Here is a 27,496-nt window from a genome sequence, read left to right on the forward strand (position 1 = left end):
GATTTGCTATAAATTTATAGTGTTTTGATTCTAAATTCACAATGTGCATCTTTAATGGCTCCAAGTTTGGATAATTTCATGCTGTTTATATCCTAGCAGCAATGGTTTATGCATATTTCCCAAGCTATTACCCTCCTAGGAGAAGAGTGAACAACCTCCTTTTACAAAAGACAGTCCCATATGTCCTGGTTTCGCGTGTCTCTCTCCAAAGATCATTTTGCATTGAGATGCGAGGAGAGCATGACAGCTGGATGAGGCACCCACCCCAGTTTGCAGGCAGGTGGGTTTGTGGGTTTCCTGGACTCTGCTACCCGGCTCCCAGATGGCCCTGCATTTGAAAATCACCAGTTAGGCACTTTGCAGTCACCTGGAGTTTTTCTACTAAGACATTTTTCAGCTTGATTTTTAAAATACGTTGCCCACCTCCCTCCATTCCCATCAGGAGAGAACTTTGTTATTAACATGTGATGAGACTCTTAAAAAAAGAGCCAGGAATTTGCTTTCCGGGAGTCCAACCTGAGGTGGTAATCAGAAACGTGAGATGTGAGGATGTTTACTGAAACTTACAAAAAAATTTTTTATAATAGTAGAATATATATAACATGAAAAAATGTAATGGTGGAAAGTTGGAAGCAGTTAAATGTCCAGCAGTAGGGGATATGATTCACCCATGTAACAGAATATAATACGCCCTTTGAAAATACTACCTTCTAAGAATTTTTAATGATAGGAAATTTCTATTGACACACAATGACAGGTGAAGAAAGATGGTTTCAGACCTCCAATTATGCCTCCAGACTTCAGATTTCAGCCACATGCCTTGAAACAAGATAGAAAGGGTAACCACAGAATTATCAGCAGTGGTTACTATTGGATGGTGGAATTATGGAGGATTTTTCATTTTCTTATTTTTATTCTTTAAAGTTTATTTATTTATTTTGGTAGAGAGAGAGAGAATCCAAAGCAGGCCCTGCCCTCCACGCTGAGCCCGACATGGGTCTCAGTCTCACAACTAATCACGACTTCAGCCGAAATCAAGAGTCAGACATTCAATCAACTGAACCACACAGGCACCCTGAGGATTTTTTAAATTACATATTTTTTTAAATTTTGAGATAATTTTGGATTTTACATGTAGTTAAAAAACATCACAAAGAGGTCCTGTGCACCCTTTTCCCTAGTTTCCTATAGGGTATTTAAATTTTCTTCTCTGTGCTTTTATGGTTTCCAAAAAAATCTACAGTCAGGGAAAACAAAATTAAGGGCTGTCATTAAAAACAAATTTATCGATCCTTCCAGAGAACCTTGCTCCAGGTTGTAACTGGTCTATCTTCCCTTTTCTTGGACCCCAAATCCCATTGCTTGTCCTTTTGGTCCACTGTAGATCTTAGCCCCTGCTAATCTTGTAGTTAATCAGATCTTTGCCCATGAGTGGACTTTCATACAGTGAGTTCATGCTGGAACAACAGGACATACTTCCAGAAGCCTCCGGTTTACTCAAACTATTTGGAGAAGAAAAGAAAGAAACAGGGGCACCTGGGTGGCTCAGTCAGTTGAGCGTCTGACTTTGGCTCAAGTCATGATCTCACAGTTCATGAGTTCAAGCCCCACATCAGGCTCTCTGCTGTCAGTGCAGAGCCTTCTTTGGATCCACTGTCCCCTTCTGTCTCTTTGTACCTTCCCCACTCATGCCATCTCTCTCTCAAAAATAAATAAATGTTAAAAAAGGAAGAAACACATTACTTTTATATTAAATTAAGACATCCATTATAGAGTGGAAAGTAAGAATTGAGATGTGATGAATATTTAAGATAAAGCAGAATCACTGTTTGAGAAACACTGCTAGTGAATGTTGAAGAAATGCTTCCTGAGTTGAACTATGCCGTCTGGTGAATATCGGGAAACACACAGCACTGTTGGAGATCATGGGAAAGAACATGACTGGTCATTCTGCTTAACTTTTGAAGACAAAGTTTAGATTTTTGTCTTTGTTTTCATGCCACGTCTTGCTGGAACACCCCATCCCGAGAGGTCAGGAGCCCTGGGTTGGTTTCTTGACACCAGCATTGACCTCTGTGGGAACCTGGCAGGACGTCTTGTCTCTGGGCTCCCTCTTCCTTGCCAGCAGAATGAACTGTTCAGACCAGAGCACCCCAGTGGGCTCTCTATAACTCTGAGGTGCTCAGGTCAGTCAGCGTGAAGCATGTGACTTTCCCAGGTTTCTCAGACTCCTGGGAAGGAGGGAAGGACACCTAGGGAAGGACAATGCACAGGGAACCTGCAAGGGCATTAGCTTCCTTGGAAGCTAGTTTTCATTGATTTGGGTCTCCCTCTGCCTCTTGCTGACCTTTCCTGTCAGCACGTCTCTTTTGTCATTAAAAAAAAAAAAAAAAAAAAAAAAAAAACTCGAGTGAAAGAAGGTTGTAGAAATTGATTAAATAGACACCCCCATTTTTCCCACTTTTTCTCTCTCCTAAAGATTATCTTAGAGATGCCAAAAGCAATTTTTATAGGCAAGTTGGTCTTTTACAAAAGATGTGTTTACAAAGCATGAAATTAACATTTTTGCACAGAGCCAAATAATTGCTTAAAACATGGTGACTTTCAGCAAGTTTGTAGCTTGAACAGTTATTAGTAAGGTCAGATGCTACGTGCACTAATGCAATTATCGGACTCCACCACCAAAGCAAACTTGGCCAAGCATCTTGTGAGGGAACAGGTGTTCCTAAGCCATTCACCCATGAGGTCATTTCAGATGTTGGGAGCAGCACCATCCATTAACATTGCGGTCCACCGAATGCTTCAGTGTCACAGGGCCACCCCACTCCTGGAGCTTCAGACCCCTATAAGTCCACTTGTAAAGTTACCCCTGAGCCCCCTGGCCAGGAGGAGCTGAAGAGATTAACCAATGTCCAAGCACTTCACTCCTTATGAGTGGGGAGGCTTCCCCTTCAGACTAGACAGCACATTTGGATTAGAGAGAATCAGATGCCAGCATCCAAAGGGAAGGGACAATAGAGCAGACACATTTGGGCAAACAGCTTGTATATTTCAGTAGCAATTTAGGACATCCTTAAGTTCATAAAGGTGACCAAAGAACATTAAGTTCCCTCCAGGAAAATCTATTCAAGGAGTCATGTTGGTGCGTGATTTTGGATTTGCATTCTTATTGGTAATGTTAGGCGGTATAACAGATCAACCCTGAAATGTCAGTGTTGTAACTCACAGAGATTTCTCATTTACAAATTGCACTCTGGCGTAGGTCTCCAGAGCACTCCAGAAAGGAAAGGGGGAAGATGGAATTATTGAGAGATTCCCAGGGAACTTACCTAAAATTCATTTGGGGAAACATGAAGAACCTGAGATGTCTCATCTTTTTGTGGCTCAGAGTCATGCGGTGCAAAAAAGAAAATTCTCCCTTCCCTGTGCTTACCCACTGGTGGAGTGTATACTCTAAAAACAAAGGGAACGTGTTTGAGATGACCTCCACTGCCTGGCTGGGATCAGGTTTTGCAGAGTACAGAGTACAAGTATTGGAGCCAGACAGACCCGGGTTCAAGTCCCGGCTTTACCACTTGCTATATCCGTGGCCCTGGGCAAGTTACCAATGCCTTGTACAATTTTAGCTACTGTCTGCAACTTGGGGACAATAATTGTACCCACCTCAGAGGGTTGTTTTGAGGGTAAATGAGATGATGAACTGAGAGGGAATTATTCCAGGGACTAGCACACAGTACGCACCCATTCATCCGTTCAGTTCATTCAGCTAATAGTTTTTGAGCACCTCTGTGACTGCTACAGCTAGCTGCCCTAGAACCAGTGCTTCCCCTGCCCTTCTCTTCTGGCACTTCTAGTGCAGGCACAGATAGGCATTAATTAAATAATCACTCTAAATAAAGGTCTACTTGCTAACCTTTTTAAAAAATGTTTATTCATTTTTGAGAGAGAGACAGAGTGTGAGTGGGGGAGGGGCAGACAGCGAGGGGGACCCGGAATCCGAAGCAAGCATGCTCTGGGCTCTGAGCTGTCAGCCCAGAGCCTGATGTGGGGCTCGAACTCATGAACCATTAGATCATGACCTGAGCCAAAGTCAGACACTTAACCCACTGAGCCACCCAGTCGCCCACCTCCCCCCCCCCCCCGCCCGAGGTCTATTTATTAACTTGATGCTCTGAAGAATAGGATTGCTGTGTTTGCCAGAAGCCTTGACTGAGAAGTCAGGGAGGGCTTCTCAGGAAGTGGCATCTGAGCTGAGATGTGAAATGAACTTGGTGGAGTGGGAACAGTGTGACTGTTGTTTTTGAGGAAATAGCATGTGCAGAGACCCTATGGCAGGAGAAAGTGGGGTGCCTTCGAAGAACTCAGGAAAGTGTCCAGAGCTCTGAGACCAAGGGGAGCATGGTACAGGATGGGCTGGCGTGGTGGGCAGAGGCTAGGCCATGTAGGACCTCGTGAGAATGTTAAGGAGTTGGGTTTCATCTTAAGAGCCATGGGAAGTCATTGAAGGTTTTTAAGCAGGGGCTTAAAAATTACTAAGCTCAATAAATGTTAGCTGTTATTGTTCCTTTCCGGAAACTTTTATATTACATCCCAACAGTATTGGCTCTCTTATTGGATTCCATGAATATATAATTTAAACACACACACACACACACACACAACAGCCCTATTGATTTATTTGGTGGTCTGAAAGCAGGATCTGTAATGTGCCGGAGCCATTATGATGTGCTTCCTCCTCTGTGTGGAATCGGAAGGACACAAAAAGCAACCTGGACCCAGGACAGAAAGGTGAGACCACGGGAGGTGGAGCAGGGCCCAGCTGGATGTGGCAGGGACTCGAGAGGCCTGCTGAGCCGGGGAGGCTTCCACAGCCCGAGCCAGGCCACCTGCAGGCCTCTGACGGTGCATGGATGTGGGATGGCAGGAGAAGAAGAGGAAGCTGGCACGGGGGAGGCAGACAGGATGTTTGTGTACCTGTGGGGAGGGAATTTAGGGCCAGACTGGCAGAGGGCAGGAGTGGGGCTGTGGGCCAGACGACTAAAGGGGACAGCCAGGTGAAGGGGTTTGGGCACCGAAGCTCACTGACCCACGTGAGAATGCTCACTCCCCAAATCTGGGGTCCGGTGACCCTACTCATTCTCCTGTCAGAGGCCTCACTGGTCCCCAAAGCGGGTGACTTGGCTAAGGTCTCTAGTGTGGGTCAAGTGATCCCAACTCTCAGAACATATTTGCTTCCTCCATATGTGACTGTGCTTGACCTGGGCTGTTGTTGTCAGCTCTCTGGCTCAACCCCAGAGCTCTCCTGCCTGACGAAAGTTGTGTTTCCCATCTTTCAGCCTTCACCCACTCATCCGTCAGTGGTGAATCCTGAAGTTGGAACAGGATAGAGTGTCTCCCTCGTGCCAGGCTTTGATCTGGCTCCAGTCTAGGTGTGTGACTGGATAACCAGTTACAGAGTTATCCAAACCTAGCATCATTTTGCCTGAGAACAAGGGCAGGGCCAGACTGAAAATGGCCTGGGCCCACAGACTCAGCAGACTTTTTATAGACAGGAAGCAGATGGGCAGAGTGATTTCCACACCCTCAGCTAAACAACAACCAACAGCCTCTGGTTTCATGGCTTCAGAAGGTATGATGGCCACTCCCGCATGTCTGTCCTTTCACAGCCACAGAATGCTTTCATATATATACATGGTCTCCTTTGAGCCTCCTTACAGCGGATACAGTTGCCTGGGCAGGTGTTATCCTGCCCCTTCTTCAGATGAAGAAACTGAGGCCTGGTCATTAGGCACCATGCTCAGGGTCACATGTGAAGTCAGAGCTTCTGGGTCATCACGTAGCCAGTCAGGATTCACCTACTGGGAGTGGCTTGTGTTGCTTACTTCTGTGCCTTAGAGAGAGAGACAGAGACAGAGAGAACTTGAACTGGAGACAGATTGGGGAAATACTAGCCTGGACAGATATTTAAATCCTGTATATGAGGGTGTGGCTACATGTAGAGCAAATAGGGATCAGTGTGGGGCTTAACATCCTGTAGTTGATTTTGCTGCATTTAAGCTTTCCGAGTCGCAGGCTTTTGTGGGTGTGTCTGTCTTATGTGTCCATTTCTATCTGGCAAGGAGGCCAAAGTTAATATATCTATAAATTTTGTGTTCTTTGAGCCCTGACCTCTTTCAGACCCAGTAAGTGCCACATGTCCAGTCGCCCGTGACTCCTTTAGGAAACTAAAACACATACCAAGAGAGGAGAGGGTTGAAAGCCAGAAATGCAGGTGGGGTCCACATTCAGATTCAGGTCAGCTGACGTAGTGTGTTTCTTAGGGAATAAGTCCTCTGCAGTATGAAGTCTGAGCAGCTTACTCCCTCCTCTGCTTCCTTCTTGTGTAATTTTTAAAAGCATAAGAAAATGAAACGGGGCCCTTTCACATATGAGACAGCTATTTTCTCAGGTCTCACGCCTTCCTTTTGATTAGCCTGAATAATACAACTTATAATTATGCCCTGCCTGGCAGCGTATTTTTGCCTTGTGAGTGTCAGTCGCAATTTCTGGGCAAGTGAATACCATTGACAAGGAACCTCTCCTTTTCCACCTTTGGTTCCAGGTGGCCCCTCTGTGGTGCTCTTTCCACCCACGCTGGCCTCCAGGGCTGCCTCTCCGTGGTACTTAAGTCATTTCACCAAGAGGTTCTCCCCAAATCCCTTGTTTATCTGGGGGCGGTGGGGAGGGCCGAGCCCCCCTCCAGAGGGAGCCACGCCAGTCTGATTAATTAAGGTAAATAGGGGAGTGATCGGCAGTGGCTTAAGCTCCAGGCACGTAACCTAGGCAACGGCAGGGAGTCTGCACCTCTGCTGACAAGTAACATGGGATTAATTTTTTCTCAGGTCGACGGCCATCTCTTATGCTCAGAGTCCACTTCAAGAGCCGTGAGAAAGGGCTGGGCTTTTGGACAACGGGGTAGAGGAGTAACTAAGAGTCTGCCAGAGGGTATCGTGGGTGTTTTTTTCCCCTTCCCAAACATGATCTGGGCAGGGTAATGGGCAGACGTGACATCGAAGGCGTCAGGGCCAAAAGCAACTCTCTCACTTTAGGAACTCGAACAAGTCCCTCCTGAGCCTGGGATCAGCAGTTCTGCTTTCCTATGCCAGCTTCCTAGTCAGTTTCCTCATCTGGAAAATGGGACAGTAATCATAGTGCCGTCTTCCAGGCTTGTTGTGGGAGGTTGACAGTACACCCCGAGAGGAGCTCAGGGATATGTTGCCCCTCCTACAACTTCAAGAATTTTGGTTCGAGCCTGAGTTCCTGTCCGTTGGCTCAGACTTCTTGCTGAGCATGTGCTTTCAGCTGCTAGCAACTGCTGGCTTGAACACTGGCCAGTTGAGAATGGGACTCTGGTTGTTTTTCTACCATGTGAAACAAAGACCAGGGAGAAACACGGTCACATGAAAAAGACATGAAATTTTCCTGCTCAGTGAGTGAGGCCAGAAGATGCATAATATATGGTTTCTGAAGCTACAGGTGGATTGGAGAGAGAGTTTGCAATCTCCGGGAACATTTGAGACTTTTGCAAGTTAGGAAGGGAGAGAGAAATGCCAGGAGCCTAATGTCTTGTACATAGCCTTGGCTGAATAATCTCCGATAAGCCAACCTCAGGAGCTCAATTTCCTTATTAAAAATTCTGGAAGGAGTACTCAAAAACCTGTTAACAGTGGTTATCTCTAAGGGGTAGGACTAGAGGTTGGGAGAAGAGAGAGATTTATATTTTCCATTGTATACCGTTTCGGCTTTTAAAATCTTTCACTATGTGCCTTTATTATTGTTATAATTGCAAATCAAATTATAGGGTCTGTCTTTAGAAAATGAAGTGAAGGGGTTGGCTTAGATCATTGGTTCTCAAAAAAAAAATTTTTTTTTTTTTTTTTTTTTTTTAAGCAGCGGAAGGAACACTTGTCACATCATCCTGCTTAAAAGCCTGATGAACATATGACCAAGAAGAAATCAGAGCCCCTCTTGCCAGGACGCCCCTACCCCAGCTCCCAGCTGCAGCATCCCCAAGGGACCCATTGAACATAGTTTTTGAAACAGCCTGCCCCTCTGGGGAGTCAGCAGTTGGGAAAGAAGAATAGCACGTGGGCTCAGCATCACTCAGACTCTGGGGGACAGGAAACAGGTCACCTTTGGGTGGTTTCTCCTGGCTTGAAATGATAGATGTTAAAGGGTAGATTTTGTAGCCATTCCAGGTAAAACTGTACCTGGGAACTTCCATAGGCAGGATGCCGAAGGGACAGTAAGAAGACCTGTTCACCTTGTAAAAATTTGCTTTGAACACAGACAACCAGCCTACTTACACTATGCTTTCGGCAAGTTACTTAGGTTGTCTGAGTCTCTTGCTGAATCTGTAAAAAAAGAAGAAACACTGGTGCCTACTTTCTAGGACTGTTGAAAGGATTACATGAGATTACAGTCTCAGTCGAGCCGAGGGCTTGGCATAGTGCCTTGCCCATAGTAGGTGTTCAGTGAAGGTGTTCGGTGACCAGTGGTAGTACCAGTCAGTCATCATCATGACCGAATTCCTGGGCAAGTCAGAAATGACCTTGCCACCTCTTCTTGTAGGTTCTCGGTTAAATCTGTAACCTCTCAGGACCGTAGTTTTCTTACGTTTAAATTAGAGGTGCTCAGGAATTGCAAATTGGTGGTCTCCTGGGCAAAATCAAGCATGTAAACATATTTGTTTATTGAGGTATTATATTAAAAATTAAGAAGTAGTGTCTAGAAACTTGAATTCTCCAGTTTCTTTTTAGAAACTGAACATCTGTCTTTACTGGCCCTCCCTCGCTTGGTGACAGTCAGCTGGCGGCTGCCCCCACCCCTGCCTTACATGGGCATGCATACATCTGCCTTTTCACCAGCCCCCTTCCTTCTATATTATGTGACACCTGGCCAAGCCCTCTTTCCACGTAGGCAGTTGGGTTGGCAAAGCCTAGGTTAAAATCACTAGCTCATCCCATGACCCTGAATGTATGTATCCCATTATTTCTCTGGACTGTCACATTGCCATCTATAAAATGAGAGAGTTGAGCTTTCAACCTTGACTTTCTTTGGGTGTTCTGTTCAGTCCATAAACATTTACTGAATTCCTCCTGTTTCCGGGAATTCTAAAAGGCATTTGGGAGGATGCAGAGGTGAGTAAGCATGGGCTTGGCCGGGAGATGTCTGGCGGCCATGCCTCTCAAAGTGTAGTCTGCAGAATGGCACCAGTTCACCATGAGATAAAATACAGAAGACAAGCATTTAGAAACTTTTATGGCAATTTGACGTTGCTGTTACAGCCAAGCACATGCTCAGTGGATGTATCTTGTTGAGTAGATATAGATCTGTTCACGTGCTGTTGAACTTATATGGTGAATTTCATGCGGTGCAAGCTGCATACTAGTTCCAATTACCATTGCTGTTTAGCAAACTGTCCCAACTACAGTGGCTTACACCAACAGCAGTGATTTATTTGCTCACAAATCTACAGTTTGAGCCCGGCCGGGCAGAACAGCTCTTCCCTGATCCACACAGTGCCTGCTGGGGTGCCTCCACTGAGGCCGGAGGGTCTGCCTCCGGGCTGGGTCACTCACGTGGCTGACCAGGTGGTGCTGGCTGTCTGCTCCTTTCCATGTCGATCTCTTCACAGGAAGAGGAAGATAACTTCTTCATAGCATAGTGGCTGGGCTCCTTGAGAGCAAGGCAGAAGTTCATAGAACTTTCATGGTCTAGTCTCAGAAGTCACTTTGTGTCTCTTCTGCCAGGCTCTGTTGGTTGAGATATTCACAAAGGTCTGCACATCTTCAACGGGAGGAAACCTAGATGCTACCTCTTCTTAATGGGCTTGTAGAATGGTTTTAGAAGAATACGTGGGACCTAATGTTACAAACGCCTTTGGAATGTATAATCTGCCATGCTATACGGGTTTGCATTAACCTTGTTTTGCAACAATTACCACACCCTTTGTGGCTGAAAACAATACACATGTATTAGCTTATAGTTTTATAGGTCATCAGTCCAAGCAGACTTAGCTGGGTTCTCTGCTCAGGGTCTCACAAGGTCACAATCAAGGCGTTCACCAGTCCCGGCTCTTTTCTGGAGGCTGTGAGAAAGAATCCGCTTCCAGGCTCATTCAGGTTGTTGGCAGGTGGTTGTAGGATCGGGGTCCCCATTTCCTCTCTGGCTGTCAGCTTGGGGTTGTTGTCTCCTCCTGGAGGCTACCCACATGTGGTCCCTCGATCTTCAAAGCCACATCGAATCCTCCTCACTCTTTGAATCATTTTGACTTCTTAGGCTGCCAGATGGAAGAGACTCTCTGCTTTTTTTGTGTGTGGTTAGATTGTGTCAACCTGGATAATGTCCTTTGTTCTGTACCACAGTGTAATCAGAGCAGTAACATCTCATGTATCCACAGGCCCCACCTACACTCAATGGGAGAGGAGAATAACAGAATGAGGGTCATTGGAAGTCATTCTTAGAATTCTGTCTACCACAGATGGTTTGGTTCACAATGAATTGGAAATTAAAACAAAGTGGTTCTTCATCCCAGGTAGTTTGAAAGCATTGGTTTAGAGTCCACTAGAAAGGAATGACATGTATACAAATGGCTACAATTGGAAACCTTCAGGGCTAACTTCCAAAAAGAGAGGGGTAGAGAGCACAGGGAGAAGTTAGTGGGAGGAAGATTATTATTTAAGTGAAAGGGGATAGAATTAGAATATGGTATTTGAGGATCTGGTATTTGAATTGAGCATTAGAAAACAGGTGTGATTTGGACCTTTATTTGTTTTTAATTTTTTTTTTTTTTGAGAGGCAAAGCATGTGGCAGGGGTTGGGGGGGGGGGGAGAGAGAGAGAGAGAGAGTCAGTCTCAATCAGGCTCTATGCTCAACACAGAGCCTGACACGGGGCCAATCTCGGGAACCTGGGATCATGACCTGAGATAAAGTCAAGAGTTGGACACTTAACTGACTGAGCCACCCAGCTGCCCCTGATTTGGATCTTTAAAAAAAAAGGCAGGAGGAAAGGATTCCAGCAGTTTTGTTTCTATGTTGGCACCTTTGGATGTAAACACAGAACTGAACTGAATCAGAGGACATTTTATCACTTCTCTGGGACCACAAACAGTGCTGCCTTAAAAACTCGACCCCAGAGCTCAGTGAGTGACTTCAAACAGTAACCATGTATTATCCCTTACAGGTCTTCAGATCATTTGGGTCACTTCCCTGGTCTTGGCTGCGCTGTGCCATGTGTCTCTGGCTAGCCATGGGCAGGCTGGGCGGGCGCATCTTTGGGGTTTGGCTCTCTGTCTAGGATGACCACGGTTCTTCTCCCCATGTCTCCTCCTCCACTTGCCCCTCAACACCCCTCTAGCTTACTAGCCTTGGCTTGTTCCCTAAGGGTGTGGGGGGGCAGAAGAACAAAAACCAGGGGTGGGAAGAGTGCAAGTCTCTTGAGGCTTCACGCTTGACACACTGTCACTTCTGCCTCCTTCTGTTGGCCAAAGCAGGTCACGAAGCCGGCCCTGATTCAGGAGGTGGGGCAAAAGACTTCATCTCTTGATGAGAGGAGCTTCGGGGTCCCATCGCAGAGGACATGGATACAGGGAGGGGTGGAAGATGGGGGCCACGTCTGCAATCCGTCTACCACAGTCACCCTGAGAAATCTGCCCGAATTCTCTTGAGGAGAAACAAGAGCCTCTTTTCCAGCCTCAAATGCCTTGTTTCTCCAGCTAACCAGAGAAAGTTAAATATGAGAAACCACTGTGAAAAGGTGAAGTGATCCATTAACCAGAGTTATAAGAAGCCAGGCTTTTAAAATAGTCCGTACTCTTCTGTGTGGACCTCTGCTTTTGCGGTGCCTTCACCAGCCCACGTTATGTTCATCCTTCAGTGCCCTCTGCAGAGCTGTTTCCAGAACCGTTATTCTAGAATAACTCATGGCTGTTCTTTTAGATCTCAGTGGCAGTGTTTTTTAGAAGGAAATGATCTCAAATCTGGCTCTACCATAGACAGAAACTGTGTCTTTTATGTATCATAGTCTCTGGAGCATGTAACCCAGAGCCAACAAATAGTAGTTGCACAATTAACGTTCATCAGATGTATGAATAGATGGATGAATGGATGTGTTAGTAGACACAGATGACAGATGCCTCAGTAGGTGACTGAAGCTTTATTTTAGAGAATCTTATATTATCCTAAACTTTATTTCCCTCCTTCCATGTCAGTATGTCAGCTTGAAATCTTCACGTCATTGTTCCACGTCTACGTGCTTCAAAGCAAAAACCAAAAAACTGACTGCACATTGCAGAGGGGAGGAATCGTGTTGTATTCTTCCTCATAAACCCTGTCATTAGCATCGCGTTTCAAAACAAGGTCCCTGAGTTCCCCAGGATGCTAATCATTTGCAAGCAGGCGGGGGGTGGGTGGGTGGGGGAACTTCTTATCAAATAAATTTGTGAAATGTTGGATTACACAAAGCTAGGCAGCTCTCTTTTCTGTGACACTTTACAGAGCCTAAAAAAGTATGTTAACATCCATTGTAAATTTCCAGGGGGGCATTAGAATATGTAAGGGTTGAAAATTGGAAGAATTAGCTTTCTGTGGGAGATGAGGGAGAAGGAGGGAGGTGTCTCTTTTTAGTGTGGTAAAAGGTATGTAACAATATTTATCATTTTAACCATTTGTGGGAGTATATTTCAGTGGCATTAAAGACATCACAATGTTGTGTAACCATTAACACTGTACCCAAAACATTTCTCATCATCCCCAACAATAATGACTCCCTCTAAGCACTAACTCCCCTCTTCCCCCTGTTAACCTGTATTCTGCTTTCTGTGTGTATGAGTTTCCCTATTCTATATACCTCATGTAAGTGGAATCATATAATATGCATCCGTCTGTATCTGCCTTATTTCATTAAGCGTAATATTTTCAAGATCCATCCACCTTGTAGCATATATCAAATTTTTCATGGCTGAAAAATATTCTGTTGTATGTCTGTGCTGTGTTTTGTTTATCCCTTTGTCTATGAAGGAACAGTCGACTCATTTCCACTTTTTGGGTATGTGAATAATGCTGCAGTGGACGTTGGCATAAAAATACCTATGTGAGGGGCGCCTGGGTGGCTCAGTTGGTTAAGTGTCTGACTTTGGCTCAGGTCATGATCTCACGGTTAGCGTGTTCAAGCCCCGTGTCGGGCTCTGCACTGACAGTTCAGAGTCTGGAACCTGCTTCGGATTCTGTGTCTCCCTCTCTCTCTGCCCCTCCTCCGCTTATACTCTCTCTCTCTCTCTCTCTCTCTCTCTCTCTCTCTCTCTCTCTCTCAAAAATAAATAAACATTAAAAAAACAAACAACAACAACTGTGTGAGTCTTTCCTTTCAGTGCTTTTGGATACGTACCTAGGAGTGTAATTGCTGGGTCATCTGGATACTTCTATGATTAACCTTTGAGAAACCACCAAACTGCTTTCCATAGTAGCTGTGAGATTTTGTATCCTCTCATACAATCTCCAATTGTACAGGGGTTCCAGTTTCTCCACATCCTTGCCAACATTTGTTATTTTCCATTTTTAAAAATTATCACTGTCTGGGTAGCTGTAAAATGGTACTCATGGTAGTTGGGTTTTTTTGTTTGTTTGCTTGTTTGTTTGCTTTGTCTTCCTGTTTTGTAATTCTCTAATTAGCTAGCATACAGTGTAGTCTTGGCTTCAGGAGTAGATTCCAGTGATTCATCACTTAAATGTAACACCCAGTGCTCAACCCAACAAATGCCCATCATCTGTTTTCTTCACCCCCCAGTGCCCCTCCCTCATCAACCCTCAGTTTGTTCTCTGTATTTAAGAGTCTCTTGTGGTTTGCCTCCCTCTCTGTTTTTATCTTATTTTTCATGCCCTTCCCCTATGATCATCTGTTAACTTTCTCAGACTCCACATAGGAGGGAAATCAGATATCTGTCTTTGACTGGCTTATTTTGCTTAATATAATACCCTCCAGTTCCATCCATGTTGTTGCAAATGGCAAGATTTCATTCTTTTTCATCAGTGAGTAGTCTTCCATTGTGTATGTGTACATTGCATCTTCTTAATCCATTCATCAGTTAATGGACATTTGGGCTCTCTCCGTGATTTGGCTATTCTCATGGTAGTTTTGATTTGCATTTCCCTAATGACTAATGATGTTGAGCTGTAACATATGCTATGTGCATTCTGAATATAAGTCCTTCATCAAATATATTCTTGCAAATATATTCTCTTAGTCCATGGCTTGCCCTTAAAAGAGCAAAGGCTTTTAATTATAATGAATTCCAATTTATGCATATTTTATGCTGTTTGTGTCCTGTTTAAGAGACTGTCCCCTAAACTAAGGTTGCTAAAGTTTGCTCACTTACTTCCTTGTACAAATTTTATAGTTTTGGCTCTTACGTTTAAGTCAATGATCCATCTCAAGTGAATTTGTGTGTATAGTGTGAGGTAAGGATTGAGGTTTATATGTAGACATACGGATATCTAGTTGTTCCAACACCATTTGTGGAAAAGATTATCCTTTTCCATGGAGTTTCCTTAGCACCTCTGTTCAGAATCAACTGATGATACATCTAAACTCTCCATGCAGTTCCCATTGATCACATGTGTTTCCTTACTCAAGTACCACACTCCCTTGGTCACTGTGGCCCCAGAGCAGGCCTTGAAATTAGTGGATATTAAGCATTCCAACTGTTGCTCTTTTTCTATGTCCCTTGCGTATCAATTTCTACAAAGATTGCATTGAGTCCACAGATAGAGAATTGACATCTTAACAACGTCAAGTCTTCTGATTTATAAACATATGATGTATCTCTCCATTTATTTAGAGCTTTGATTTCTTTCATAGTTTTCGGTATTAAGGTCTTGCATATTTTTGTGAGATTGATCCCTCAAGTGTTTCATATTTTTGATGCCGTTGTAGATGGTATGTTTTATTTGAATTTCCAGTGTTTCATTGTTGGTATTTAGCAGTGCAATTTGATTTTCATTTGTTAACCTCATATCCTGTGACATTGCCGAACTCACTAGTTCTACCTTTTTATAGATTCCTTAGCATTTTTTACATAATCATGTTGTGGGCAGATATTTTGGCCTCCATTCTATATTCAAAGAATAGAGATCTAGAAAGACAACGGACCTGCCTACTGTCCCACTCTTCATACGTGTAGAGCCAGAAGTCTGAAAACTAGGTCTTTTGGATCCTCCTTCAGGGTTTTCGGTCTCACACCAAGTGATCTCTCAGGTTTTCAAGCCTCAAGAGAAGAAGGTCTGGAGGTTTGCAGTCCAGGGCTGGTGTGACAGCTCCAATCCTTGAAGTCTTCAGGAATCGAGGGCTCCTTCCCACCAGTATCCTCACCATCTCTGGGGAGTGGCCCTCCATCTCATGATCCCGGTGGCACTTGCATTCTAGGCAGCAACACAGAAGGAACGAAGGTTTCTTCAGGTGGGTTCTGGGGAATGCCACACAACACCTGCACTCGCCTCTCGTTGGTAGGACCTAGTCAGGCCACAGCTAGCTGCAAGGATGTCTGGGAAATATCTGCATGCTGAGAAGTCATATTCCCAGCTAAAATTCTGATTACTGTGACAGAAAAAAGAGAACAGCTCCTGGGGAACATAAAGTTTTAGAAATCACTTTAGGATCCAGGCAAAGCAGCTCTCTTTAGTTTTGGAACCCATTAAGTTGACCTGAAACCTTTCAGTCAAGAGGATAAAGTTAATCCTCAGAACCCATTTATGGTATTAATCCCTTGGGACTGTAGTAGACATGTGTGATCATGGATGACTTTCCTTTATCTAGAAAAGAAAACAAAAGATGTCTCTGCTCATTTGTTCATTCATTTAACAAAAATTCCTATCTCCTACCCTCATGGAGGTCACAGTTTGAGGAGAGGCAGACGATAATGAAAGAATCACCCAAATGAATGTGCAAATCACAAAGGAGCAGTAAGGATGCCATCAGGGCACACTTAGAGATTATGATGTAGTCAAGGAGGTCAGGGAAGGCCCGCCCCTGAGAGTTGGGATTTGTTCCTACAGGGGTGTCTACTTGCATAGCAAAGTGGTGTATTCTCAGAACACCATCCTGTGCGCTACTGTGTCTACACCTCATGTATCCTGCCTGGGGCACTGTATGTCTTAAGAGATCAGTGTGTAAGAACAAGAATGCCAGAGTGAGAGCAAGGTAGGGGTGGGGGAAGTGGTGGGGATACCACTCAAGGAGGTTCAGAGCCCTTTTTGGTTCCCACCCCAAGAGAAATGAAGAAGAGTTTAGAGGTTCCAAGATGGCAGATGGACGAGGCCAGGATCATAGTCCATCAGAGACTTTCCTTTGGGGCCAAGAAGGAGCCCAAGGAGCTAAGTACCCAAAGGAGTTTTCTAATAACTGTAGCCATCTGCGCGGAGACACTCCCCTAAGTGCCTGAGCCAGTCTCAGGGACCATCCATGCGTTACGGCAAAGAGAGGGTTACTGGGTCCAGTGGGCCAACAAAGCAGAAAGAACCTCAGCTCCCATTCAGCACCTAGACTCTGTGACTCTGAGGCATGGCACATGGGAAGACCCTGGCAGTTGTGGGTGAGGGAAGGGCAGCACTAGAGGCGGGGATGGCCATCAGTCACCTGCTTTTCCCACTTTCCCCTCCCCACCGCCCTGGGGACCTTTGCAAGCAGTGAACAGTCAGCAGCCTGGAGCTCTAAGACGGTAGAAATCAGCCAGTGGCCCACACCTTACCAGACGTTCTTGGGAATTCACTCTTCCAGCTCAAGGCAGGCATGGCGGATACATCCTGTCTTCTGGTCATTGCCGGCTGACTGTTAAGGGCCACTTGGAGCACAATATTGAGAGGATTCTCAGAGTCTGGGATCCACAAGGAAGAACATTATGATAACTTCATGATGCTGCCTTCATCCTGGTGTGATTGTGGTGAAGAAATAGGATGGCGTATGTAAAGATGCTTTGTCGATTGCGGAGTACTATCCAAATAATAACTAATAATGGTGGCTCTGATTTTTAGTGCTTCCTAAATACCAAACTCTGCTAAGACCTTTACTGGCTGTAGCTCATGTATTCCTCACAGGAACCTGTGTGCCAGATACTATTCATATCCCCCGTTTCATGTTTGAGGAACCAAGGCTTGGGGAAAACAATGTAACCTGCCTCAGGTCACACAGCTAGGAAGCAGAACTGTGACACAAGCCTAGGTGTTTCTGACTCCAAAGCAGGTGCTGTTACACAGTTGGTTGTGCTGTCTTCAGAGTATAGGGGATCCTGACTGTAATTAGTGCTATTAATAGAGTAAGTACTGAATTGCTTGGTGTCTCAGTTCTCATTCCCCAAGCAGGAGACCAATAAGATGTGTTTGCAGCCATTTTTCCACCCCTGAAAGCTAAGAAATTGCCTTGTATGCAGCTCCTCTTTTTGCCCGCCTTCCTCCGTACACATCCACATCTGCTCTGCAGAGCAGGGCAGTGACCCTCTGTTGGGCTCCCTCCACCGAGCCTCTGAGAACACTCTGGAGGCTTTCCTGTGGTTGATCACTTACTGGCTAGACTGGGATTTGCAAGACCCCTTGTGAACAAGGCACAGAAGTATGATTCACTCCAGCGAGTTTTTCTTTCCCGAGAACGGACTGTGTTCTGAGACGTGGGAGGGAGTGGGCAGATGTGTGTGGAAGGAACCATTAGCTGTGATGATTACGCTCATGGGGTGGTTGGCAGTTTGCAAAGCACTTTCCTATTGATTTTCTCTCCAGGCCTCAGTTTTGTCATCTTCAAAGTGGCTATAATGACAATAATAATATAGTAAAGTCTCATCTTACAAAAGGGTTAGGTTATAATAAACTCACCACTTTAGGGGGAAATAACATAAAATCAGAATGGCCCTTGACAATTGCCCATGGAATATAATGACAAACCACCTCTCAAAAGTCCAGTTTAGGCAGGACTTTTTTTCCCCTGGCTATAACACCGATGATGATTTCTTCAGTCATCGCAGTGCCTTCTGAGGTAGTGAAAGCACTTGTCTTCCAAGAGAAGGCTCACTCAGCGCTGAAGTGCTCACATGCCAGAGGCTAGAGAGAACTAGGCCTCTAGGGACACCATCCATGGCACTGGCTCACTGAGCTTGGGGACGGGAGGATCGCCAGCCTCCCTGGTTACGATTTGTTTCTCTTTCTCTTTGACCATGTATGTGTCATGCAATTCCTGAAGGTTACTATGCAGATGATACAGTTCTGTTAGGGTCTGATTTTGTGACTTCTTGTCCATGAACAGGATTCAAACTTGAAAGTAACATGTGATGGGGCAAACACCAGGCTAGACCAAGGCCCAGGTCAATCCCCACCTGCATCGACAGGACTTTGGGCTTATGGACCTTAAAGACAAACTTAATCACCCAAGTGTCCGAGTTCTCAGCCTGCATTTCTGGACTATAGACCTGCGGACTATAGACCCTTGTGACTCTGTTAAAAAAAAAAAAATCTGTCCATGTGCATCCCCACTTGTGTCTTCCTAGCCCGTGCTGGCATCATCTCTGCCTATACGTATACGCTGTGAGAGCCTCCTCCCTTAGTTCTACCCTTCTTGGTCTCCTAATCCCTTCTCCACTGGGCTATAACACAGCCTGCCAAATGCAACCTGATCTTGCCACCTCCTATTATATAAAATCTTGGGACAGACAAAATCCTTACACCTGCCCACCTCTCATCCCCATCAGCCTTTCTCTACTCGTCCGTGTGCCACACACACTGCTCTCTTTCAGTCCCACCTGTGTTTCATCTGTGCCTTGCCACAGGGCCTTTGCACAGCCTTGCTTTTCCCTCCGTCAGGAATGCTCTGTTTTCCTCTTTCAGTTGAATTAACTCCTAATCATACTCCCTCCGTTTCTTCAGGGAAGCCTCCCCTAACCTTGCAGATCAAACCCTCCTGATCTGATCTGAAAGAAAGGAACCTTTTTGCACCATGTACTTTTTTTTTTTTTTTTTTAATGCACACACCACTGTAGCTGTTCCAGTTTATTTGTGGTTTTGGATTAAAGTGTATAGTTCCCCCTGCCACACACCATACTGTAGCTCTATAAGAGCAGGGTCCTTGTCTGTCTTGCTCCCCAATATCCTGGACACATAGCACAGAGTCTAGCATGTGCTTGTACTCATTAAACATTTAAGTGGGTGGATGGATGGGTGAGAGACTCAAATGAACATTATAAAATTATGGATCAGAGTATTGTGCCCCCTCCCCCCCCCACACACACACACCAGGTGATAAAACATTTGGGAACTTCCTCTGAAGAAAATAGTACAAGTTGATGTCATTCTTTTAGAATGGAAGCAAGAAGTTACTAAAGATTCCATTTGCCCTTTAGATAATAGACATTACAAATATCTTGGCTATTTTTCTCTCTGCTGCTTGAAAAAGTCTCTTAATGAGCTTTCACACCTTAAGTAGCAAATGACCTTTTCTAGAGCCATCTATACAAATTGGACAGGTGGATCTGCCCTTGAAAGTACAGAATCAGCCTTTTTAAACGGTGGTTCCTGTCTGTGAATGACCTTGCCCTCTTAGGAAATGGGGCCCCTTCTAGATTTCAGATTCCAACATCCTGGCATCGAGACTGCGGAGTTATCAGAGCTGGGAAAATGGACAGTTGCTGAGTGGAACAGCACATTCACCTGACCTGCACTCAGCAGACTCAGGCAGTCTTGTGGTCACTGGGCTGTAGTGTCTTCATCCCTTGTAGACAGTGCCCTGTACATTTCATGGTTGTCTCATACAGCTTGGTACTGGTTATGGTGAAAGGCAGGTTGTCTCTGAACAGCGGCCTACCAGATAGCGGTTGGGGTAAGGTCAGCCCCATAGAAGTCTGACCCAGGGAATGCCGGAAGGAGAGTGGCCCTGGGCCAGAAAGAGGGAACCTTTCCTCTGAATGAAAACAAGATCATCTTCTACCCTCTCTCCCAGGAAGAGGAGGATTCTGAGATGAATTCCAAGTGGATAGGTAGTAACATTTTATTCTTGGAGCTCTACCCCCACCTGTTCCTTGCTCAGAGACCTTCTGTGGCTCCCACCTGCTGAGCAGCCCCAGTGTAAGGTGCTCAGAGTCCGGTTCAGACTTCCTGGCCTCATGGCCCATGACTCTCTTTTGTACTCTACTCCAGCCAAGTCAGGCTCTTTGCCGTTAAGTAAACGTGTCCCTTACTTCATGAAGTCCCTTTCTTTGTACATGCTTTCCCTTCAACTAGATTCTGACAGCCGCCCCCCCCCCCCACCCCCCCATTGCTGCCTGTCAAAATCCTACCCATCCTTTCAGGCAACTCTCATAGATTCTGCTTCTGTAGGAATCTTTGCCTGATTGTCCCAGGTAGAATTTAATGTTTGGTTCTTGTAAATACCTATAGAATTTATCCGTACAACTTTCAGCGCCCTTATATTAGTATTGTGTGTTTTTTCCTCTTATGTACTTGTCACATACCCATGCTATTTGTTGAGTCCAGGGACTATCTTATTTATCTTTGTCTCCCCCACAGTTCTTTGGACATAGTAGGTCCCCGATTTACCAACAGAGTCATCCTTATTTGTTGGATGAATGAATAAATAAAAACAATCCAGCTTATGTCCTCAAAACTCATAAAGGAAGTACATTTATCCAGTTGTCCAAACTCCCTTGCTGAAAGTAACTTTATGCTTTCAGTAAATCAAGCTGTACCTGGCCCTCTTTGAAGTATAACCTTGCAGGCAACCTTGAGGAGAATGCTTTGCTGTATGCGTGTGTGTGTGTGTGTGTGTGTGTGTGTGTGTGTGTGTGTGAAGGTTATTAGAATAATCTACTTAGCAGATAAACAAACGTTTGGAATTATACAGAGTCATTTAAACCTCAAAGCAAAATCATTCCAGTGCCTTTGTAGGGTTGGGTGAAAGGAGGGTCAGGGGGAGCAGCCATGTTAAATTTGCAGCAGAATCTGGTCTGTAATATGTCTTCAGACCCTGGCTGCAGCAGATGACCTTCTCGGTTTGACTTTGGGCATTGCTGTTTTGGAGCATATCACCCGTTTTCCGTATTTTGAAGACACTCGCCAGCTGAACGAGGGATGCCAGAGTCCTCTGAGTGGAAGCCGCAGAGTCTGCAATGTTGGGATTAGAGTGCACTTTGATAGATCTTTCTTCTTGGGCAGAACACAGTTGGCTTGCTTCACCATCTTTCTTTCTGCCCTCCGCAGGGTGCCAGGCACGCTAAATAGTGATTCAACAAAAGATTAAAATTCCGTCTGTGTGTGTGAGTGTGTGGCTGTTTGAACACTAATCGATTCTTTCCGTGGAATGTTAAGTAAAAGCACGCAGATACCAGAAGCAGTTATTTAGAGCAGCCAGTCGAAATCCATTTCCCATTTATTGTTTAATGGGATTGCCACGTTAATTCTGCCAGTCTCCTCCACAGACTCTCCCTCACCTCTCTTTCCATGCTCCCTCCCAGCCCCTTTGATTCCTGTGCCAAAAGGACCTCTGGAAACCAAGGGCAAGAGATGGTTGCTGAAGGGAAGCAGTCACAGCTTTCACAGACAAATGTTCAAGTCTGTAGAATTAAAGAAATTTACAGTTGGCCCTGGATTGAAAATCCAGACATGCTTGCTTGCATAATATTAAGTGATTGCTATTGCGGAGGAATTGCTGTCTTTTGAGAAGCGCTGTCCACGCCTTTCTTGTTGCTAAGGGTCCTGTGACATTTGTTTCTATTGCAGATTGCCACTCTTAACTAGGAACTTTCTTTTTTTCTGAAGAATTTCCACCTGGGTACATGTCCTCCTGTGAATGAGGAGACTCTCTAAATCCTGTTATCAGCAGTGGCCACTTGCATCAGCTCAGGTGTTACATAGGTTGCATCTACAGGGCTTATGGTTTTATTATTTGATTCCCGCCCTCTTCTGTTCCTCCAAACGTGGCTGTCATAAACACCGGGTGATAAGCTTTCTCAAAAAATAATGTATTACTAGGCCCCCTTTACCGAGAAGGCCTGACTTTGTGCCAGACACTGAGTTAGATGCTCTGTATTGATTAGCTCAGTTCATTCTCCCCAACAACCCACAGGTTATGGTTATTCTGTTAGTTTTCCCTATTTATCAGTCAGGGAAATTGGGGTCCACCTACCCCAGAAGTGAAACCTAGGTTTTTCCAGCTCTGGAGCCAGAATGCTCTGAGTCATTAAACTAGGCAGCCTGCCCCTTTGATGAGCAGCCCTCAGTCATTCAGCTGGTATTTATTGAGGGCCTAAGATGGACCAGGTGTTGGCCTAAGAACGCACACTGATGAACCAAAACAGGTGATGCCCCTGCCTTCAAGAGGCTCACAGTCTGTCCCAGGGAGGGAACAGCCAGATCTGGTTTGGGCTTTGGGGCTGGCAAGCCAAGGAATTTAGGGAAAATCTGTTCTATTCTGTTAGCCTCAGATTTCATATCGAGACAGCTAGATTTAGACAAGTGGTTTTTCCAGCTTTATTGTGAATCAGAATCACTTGGGGATTGTGTTTAGAAACACATTGGGCGCCTAGGTGGCTCAGTCAGTTGAAGGTCCAACTCTTGATTTCGGCTGTGTGATCCCAGGGTCATGGGATTGAGCCCCGCACTGGGCTCTGTGCTGATGTGGTGCCTACTCAAGATTCTCTCTCTGTCTCCCTCTGCCCCTCTCCCCCACCTGTGCATTCTCTCTCTCTCTCAAAAAAAAAAAAAAAAAAAAAAAATTTAAATAAATAAAAACACATCTTGGCTCCCTACCCCCAGGTACTTTGATATAATAGGTTCAGGATAGGGCCAGGAAGTTACATCTATAATGAGGTCCCAGGCCTCCCAAGAACCACCCTTTGAGAGAGACTGATTGGGCTGTAAGCCCCCATTAACACTTGTACAGGCTTTGTGTTGTCCTGCCAGTATCCCCAATGCCTGGCACAGGGTAGGTCTTGATAAATGTTTGGTGATAGTTTGGATGATCTGTCTGTGGGGTTTCCATGGATGGACCTCAGAGAGTCCTGAACCACTTGAAATTGACCACAACTTTTGTTCAGGTTTGTGGATAGGATGAAAAGCACCCTCTGAGCACTGAAAACTCTGTGATTTTAGGATTGAAACCTAAATTTTCTCCTACTGAAAGCTCAGACCTATTAATTGTGAAGCAATTAATAGCAAACTTTGAGTTCTGTATCCGGGTGATCTGGTGAGAAGATGTCAGTTTACAGTAGATTCTTAAAATTCTAGAGGAGTTGATATCCACAATTTATGTGAAAATTCTGGAAGTTCTTGGGATGCATCCTGTTTTTATGATTTCTCACTTCATCTGAATGTACCTTTTGGGTCAGTAGTGCTGTCTCCATTTTCCAGGTGGGAAAATCAGGGTGCTGGTGGCTTCTGGACCTTGTCCAAGGTCACAACACAAGGACTCTCTTCACTGAAGACTAGCCTGGGAGTCAGAGAACATGGTTCTTATCATCTTGCCTGCTTATGTGGCCTTGGTTGGGTAGCTGGGCCTCTTTGGGCCTCAGCTTCCCCATCTGTAAGATGGGGGAGGAGTGGACTAATTGATTCTGAGTATCTGCTTAGCTTGGATATTTGAGGACTCTCTATAACTATGTGCTTAGATGTGCAGAACTCCCTGTGTCTGTAGGCTCTGACGTCCTCTTTGCTTAGGGAGATGGAAGGGCCGGTGGGACCACCTGAACAGCATAGATCCTGTCCACAGAGCATTCCAGAAGGCCAAACATCATAAAAGCAAAGGGCAGTGCAGGTCGTAGAAGCTGAGGATGTGAAACTCCCAGAATTTTGGAACATCAACTCTCTACCCTGTCAGTTCAGCAATTCACTGTTCATTCTGAGAACAAGATTCAAGGAGCCTACTTCCATGAGGTCACAACTGTGCGATTCAATCCCGTGCCGCATTTCCCGTGTCGAGGGAAGACTTTGATGAACAGATGGAGGAAACAGAGCCCTCCGTGGAATTTTAGACTCTTGAAATGTCCTTTAAGGGTCACCTAGCCCTTGCTACTCAGTGTCCTTCATGAACCACCTGCATCAGCATCACCTGGGAGCTTGTTAGATGTGCAGAGTCTCAGTCCCCACATCAGAATCTGTGTTTAACAAGATCTCCCACCCCTGCTCTGTGATCGCACTGCACATTAATTTTTTTTTTGAGAGACAGGGAGAGAGAGGATCCCATTTAGGCTCCACACTGTCAGCACAGAACCCAACGTGGGGCTCAGTCTCATGAACTATGAGATCATGACCTGAGCTGAAATCAAGAGTAGGACGCTCAACCAACTGAGCCACCCAGGCGCCCCTGCTGATTTCATTTTGAGAAGCACTAGCTCCAATCCAGCCTTGAGTCCCCTCTTTCACATCCTGATGAACTATCAAGCATCCTATTCCTGGCCTCCTCTAATATCTTCCTCCTAGTTGGTCCTGTTTCATCCTAGCACGATCCAACTTTTGGAATTTCTTCTCTACCTTGAGCGAAGCCCCCTGCCATTGTCGCTCATTCTAGCCTTAGGACCTCAGAGAACAAGATAACTCCTTCTGTGTTCCCCATGGCTTCTCATCTCCTAGTCCTCCTAACACAGTTTCTAATTGCAGCACTGTACATCGTATATTATACAATAGTGTGTATTGCGGCAATATGCAGACTCGCTGCGGCCAGGCAAGCGACACAAATGAGAGATGGGAACCAGATGAAAAGCAATAAGGAATGGTAGGGACTGTGGCAAGCTGGAGAGGCTTGCCTCACCTAAGCAGGGCAGTTCTTGTGACTGCCCGCTGAGGAGCTGAGGGAACTCAGCCTGAACATTGACATGTCTTTTGAGTTTTCAAGAGAAGCCAAAAATCTTGATAGAACAATAGGAAATCTCCCTTCCCTGCCTGCCCCCCACCCCCGCACTGGCAATTAAGAAACAAGATGAAACAAAACAAAACCAAACCTCAAAGCCACCAGATTGTTTTTGCTAGCGACCATACTTAAGGTTTTTGTGACTTTTGATGATCAATCTGTTCAACTTGGATACTAGAGCCCAGGTTTGGTCTGAGCAGCTCAGAGCAGGCAGGATTATGGCCTCTTTATTCGAGACTAGTAGTTCTTAAACTCAAGAATGGCTTAGGACCTCTTGGAGGACGTGTGAGTGTGTTGAGTGTGTGTGTGTGTGTGTGTGTGTGTGTGTGTGTGTGTGTGTTATGGGGGGGGGGGGCGCAGAGAGAGAGGGAGAGAGAATCCCAAGCAGGCTCCATGCTGCCAGCACAGAGCATGATGCAGGCTTGAACCCACGAAGCTGTGAGATTGTGACCTGAGCTGAAATCAAGAGTTAGATGCTTAACCAACTGAGCCACCCAGGCACCCTGGAGGACTTGTTAAGACATAGATCTTAGGGCCTCCCCCACCAGGGTTTCTGTCTCAGGAGGACTGGGGCAGAGCCCAGGAATTAACATTTTTCACAAGTTCCCAGGTGGGGCAGTGCTGCTCATACTTTGAGAACCTCTAGATGGGCTTCTTCCATTTAGGTGGCCTCAGTCTGCAGAGCCTCTTGGTTCCACCAGTGAGCTGAGCAGTCACCTGAAGTTTCCAGTCTTTGGGTAGCAGGAGAAGGAAAAGGAATTGGGAGGGAGGGCTGGACAAAACATTGCTAAACAGCCCTTGACCCATCCCTCTTGACATCTCAGTGATGGAGTATTTCTTGGGCAGGTGCCTGACCCACCCCAAGGCTTGGCTGCTCTTCGAAATGGAGATGTGGCCCTGATCAGTTTCCACTTGTATTTGTTCATTTATTAGGAGATTTGGTTGTCGGTTTGTTTTCAGCAGAGGACCTTTTTAAAATGAAATCCCGCATGGAATCCTGGTACAGAAAACAGACAGATGCATTGCTGGTGTGGTTCAAAGGGGGCCAAGCTCCTCCTCTCGGAACCCCTCGTCCCAAAGCAGTGCTGAGTGTCTCCTGTGGAAATGTAGCTGAATGCAGTGGAAACTTGCTGAAGGGGCTTCCAGCGCAGCCTCTGTGTTTTCTGAGAGCCCCGAGAACTGTTTGCAGGCACGTGGCCTTTGTTTTCACAGTTTTCCTTCCCTCTCTGACCAACACGTCTGGCATGCCAACTTTCAGAATTTGCTTCTTGCAACTCAGAGAGGTCTGTAGGAGAGGGAATGAATGCAAAGGATTGCGATTATCATTAGAGCTGATGTAAGGATATTGAGCCGTTGTGGAAAATCTGCTAACACAAGGATCAGCCAGAGACTTAAAAAATTGGCTTGGGGATGATTTTCTTCTGGTGGCTTCTTGTTAGTGCTAATGTCGCAGCGTGTCACATGCTGCGGGTCTTCGTAGCTAATTACATAGGAAAAAGGACTGTTGCCTCCTGCATGCCACAGTGGCAAGAACAAGTCTGCAAGATTTTTAATGGGCAAGGTGATGTGGAAAGCCATTCTCATTTTCGTGAACACAGGAAGACATTTAAACAGCCGTGCAGCGCAGCGTTACCTGGGGAAGGCTCTAACTGAGCCCCGGGGCCAAGTGTTTAGACTTCACTGTTGGCATGGGGAAGCATCTGGTGCCCTGTGATGACCCCAGACAGTGGCATGCAACTCCTTTAATTAGGGAAACCGCTTCCTAATGGGCACACCAGGATGGGCTCATCTCCCAAACACAGGAAATGCCTTCAGAGCCTGGCCCCAGGGGGCTGCTCTCTTGTGGCTGCTGTATTTTCCCTTTTTTTTTTTCAGCCATCCAATTGCTTGTTCATACACTCCACACACACTGGCCAAATGTTCACCCTCCTGGGGACTAGGCTCTTCTGGGGACTGTAGAGGTGACCAAGAGCTTGCTTCTGCTTCTGTTCTCAGAGCTCCTCAGGCCCAGCCCAGCTCTGGCCACTCTCTACCACACCTGGAAGTCTATGCCCTGCCTCTCATTTCTGCTTACCTGAAGCTTAGCCCAAATGCCTTCACGTCTGTGAAATTATCTCCAGTTCTCCCAGGTGGAAGTGAACACCTGGGGCCCTGTCTCCAGGCCTCTGATCTAAGTAAGGTTCGCTTACCTGCCTTGTCCAGTATGTAGCCACGAGCCACCTGTGACTACTGGGCACCTGGGAAGGTCTGAATTAAGGTGAACACAAGTACAAAATACACCTGATTTCAAACCTAGTACCTTCGCAATGACGATATTTTAGGTAGGGTATATTGGGTTAAATAAAATATATTACCAAACCTAATTCATCTGATTTTTGTTTGTTTTTTTCTTTTCGCATGAATACTAGAAAATCTAAAGTTACGCGTGTGGCTCACATTTGTGGCTCACGTTAGATTTCTGTTGGACAGAGTCACACTTACTGCTTTCTCCCTTGGGGGAAAGGAAGGTCTGTCCATCTGTTTTCTCTCCTGCCGGTTTGTAGTTCCAGGAGGGTGGACATGTGTACCTGTCATCCTTCTGACCTTTG

At 45.5% G+C, this 27,496-nt stretch overlaps 1 protein-coding gene across 4 annotated transcripts in view; it reads left to right on the forward strand.

Annotated features, from left to right (window-relative positions):
- The window catches only part of GALNT10 (polypeptide N-acetylgalactosaminyltransferase 10), a 226,692-nt gene that overhangs the window by 64,240 nt on the left and 134,956 nt on the right, over positions 1–27,496 (forward strand). Inside the window, exon 1 of one of the 4 annotated variants that reach the window (XM_086700294.1) lies at positions 9,892–9,951. The exons of the other annotated variants lie outside the window; for them this stretch is intronic. Within the exon in view, the coding sequence (XP_086556420.1) occupies positions 9,907–9,951 (45 nt within the window). The 5' untranslated portion in view covers positions 9,892–9,906. Of the gene's footprint in view, positions 1–9,891; positions 9,952–27,496 lie in introns of those variants that run through there. 4 annotated transcript variants of the gene reach the window in all.

This window comes from Puma concolor, chromosome A1 (genome assembly GCF_028749965.1).
Source record: "Puma concolor isolate L17-30 chromosome A1, mPumCon1.1.hap2, whole genome shotgun sequence".
NCBI lineage: Eukaryota > Metazoa > Chordata > Mammalia > Carnivora > Felidae > Puma > Puma concolor.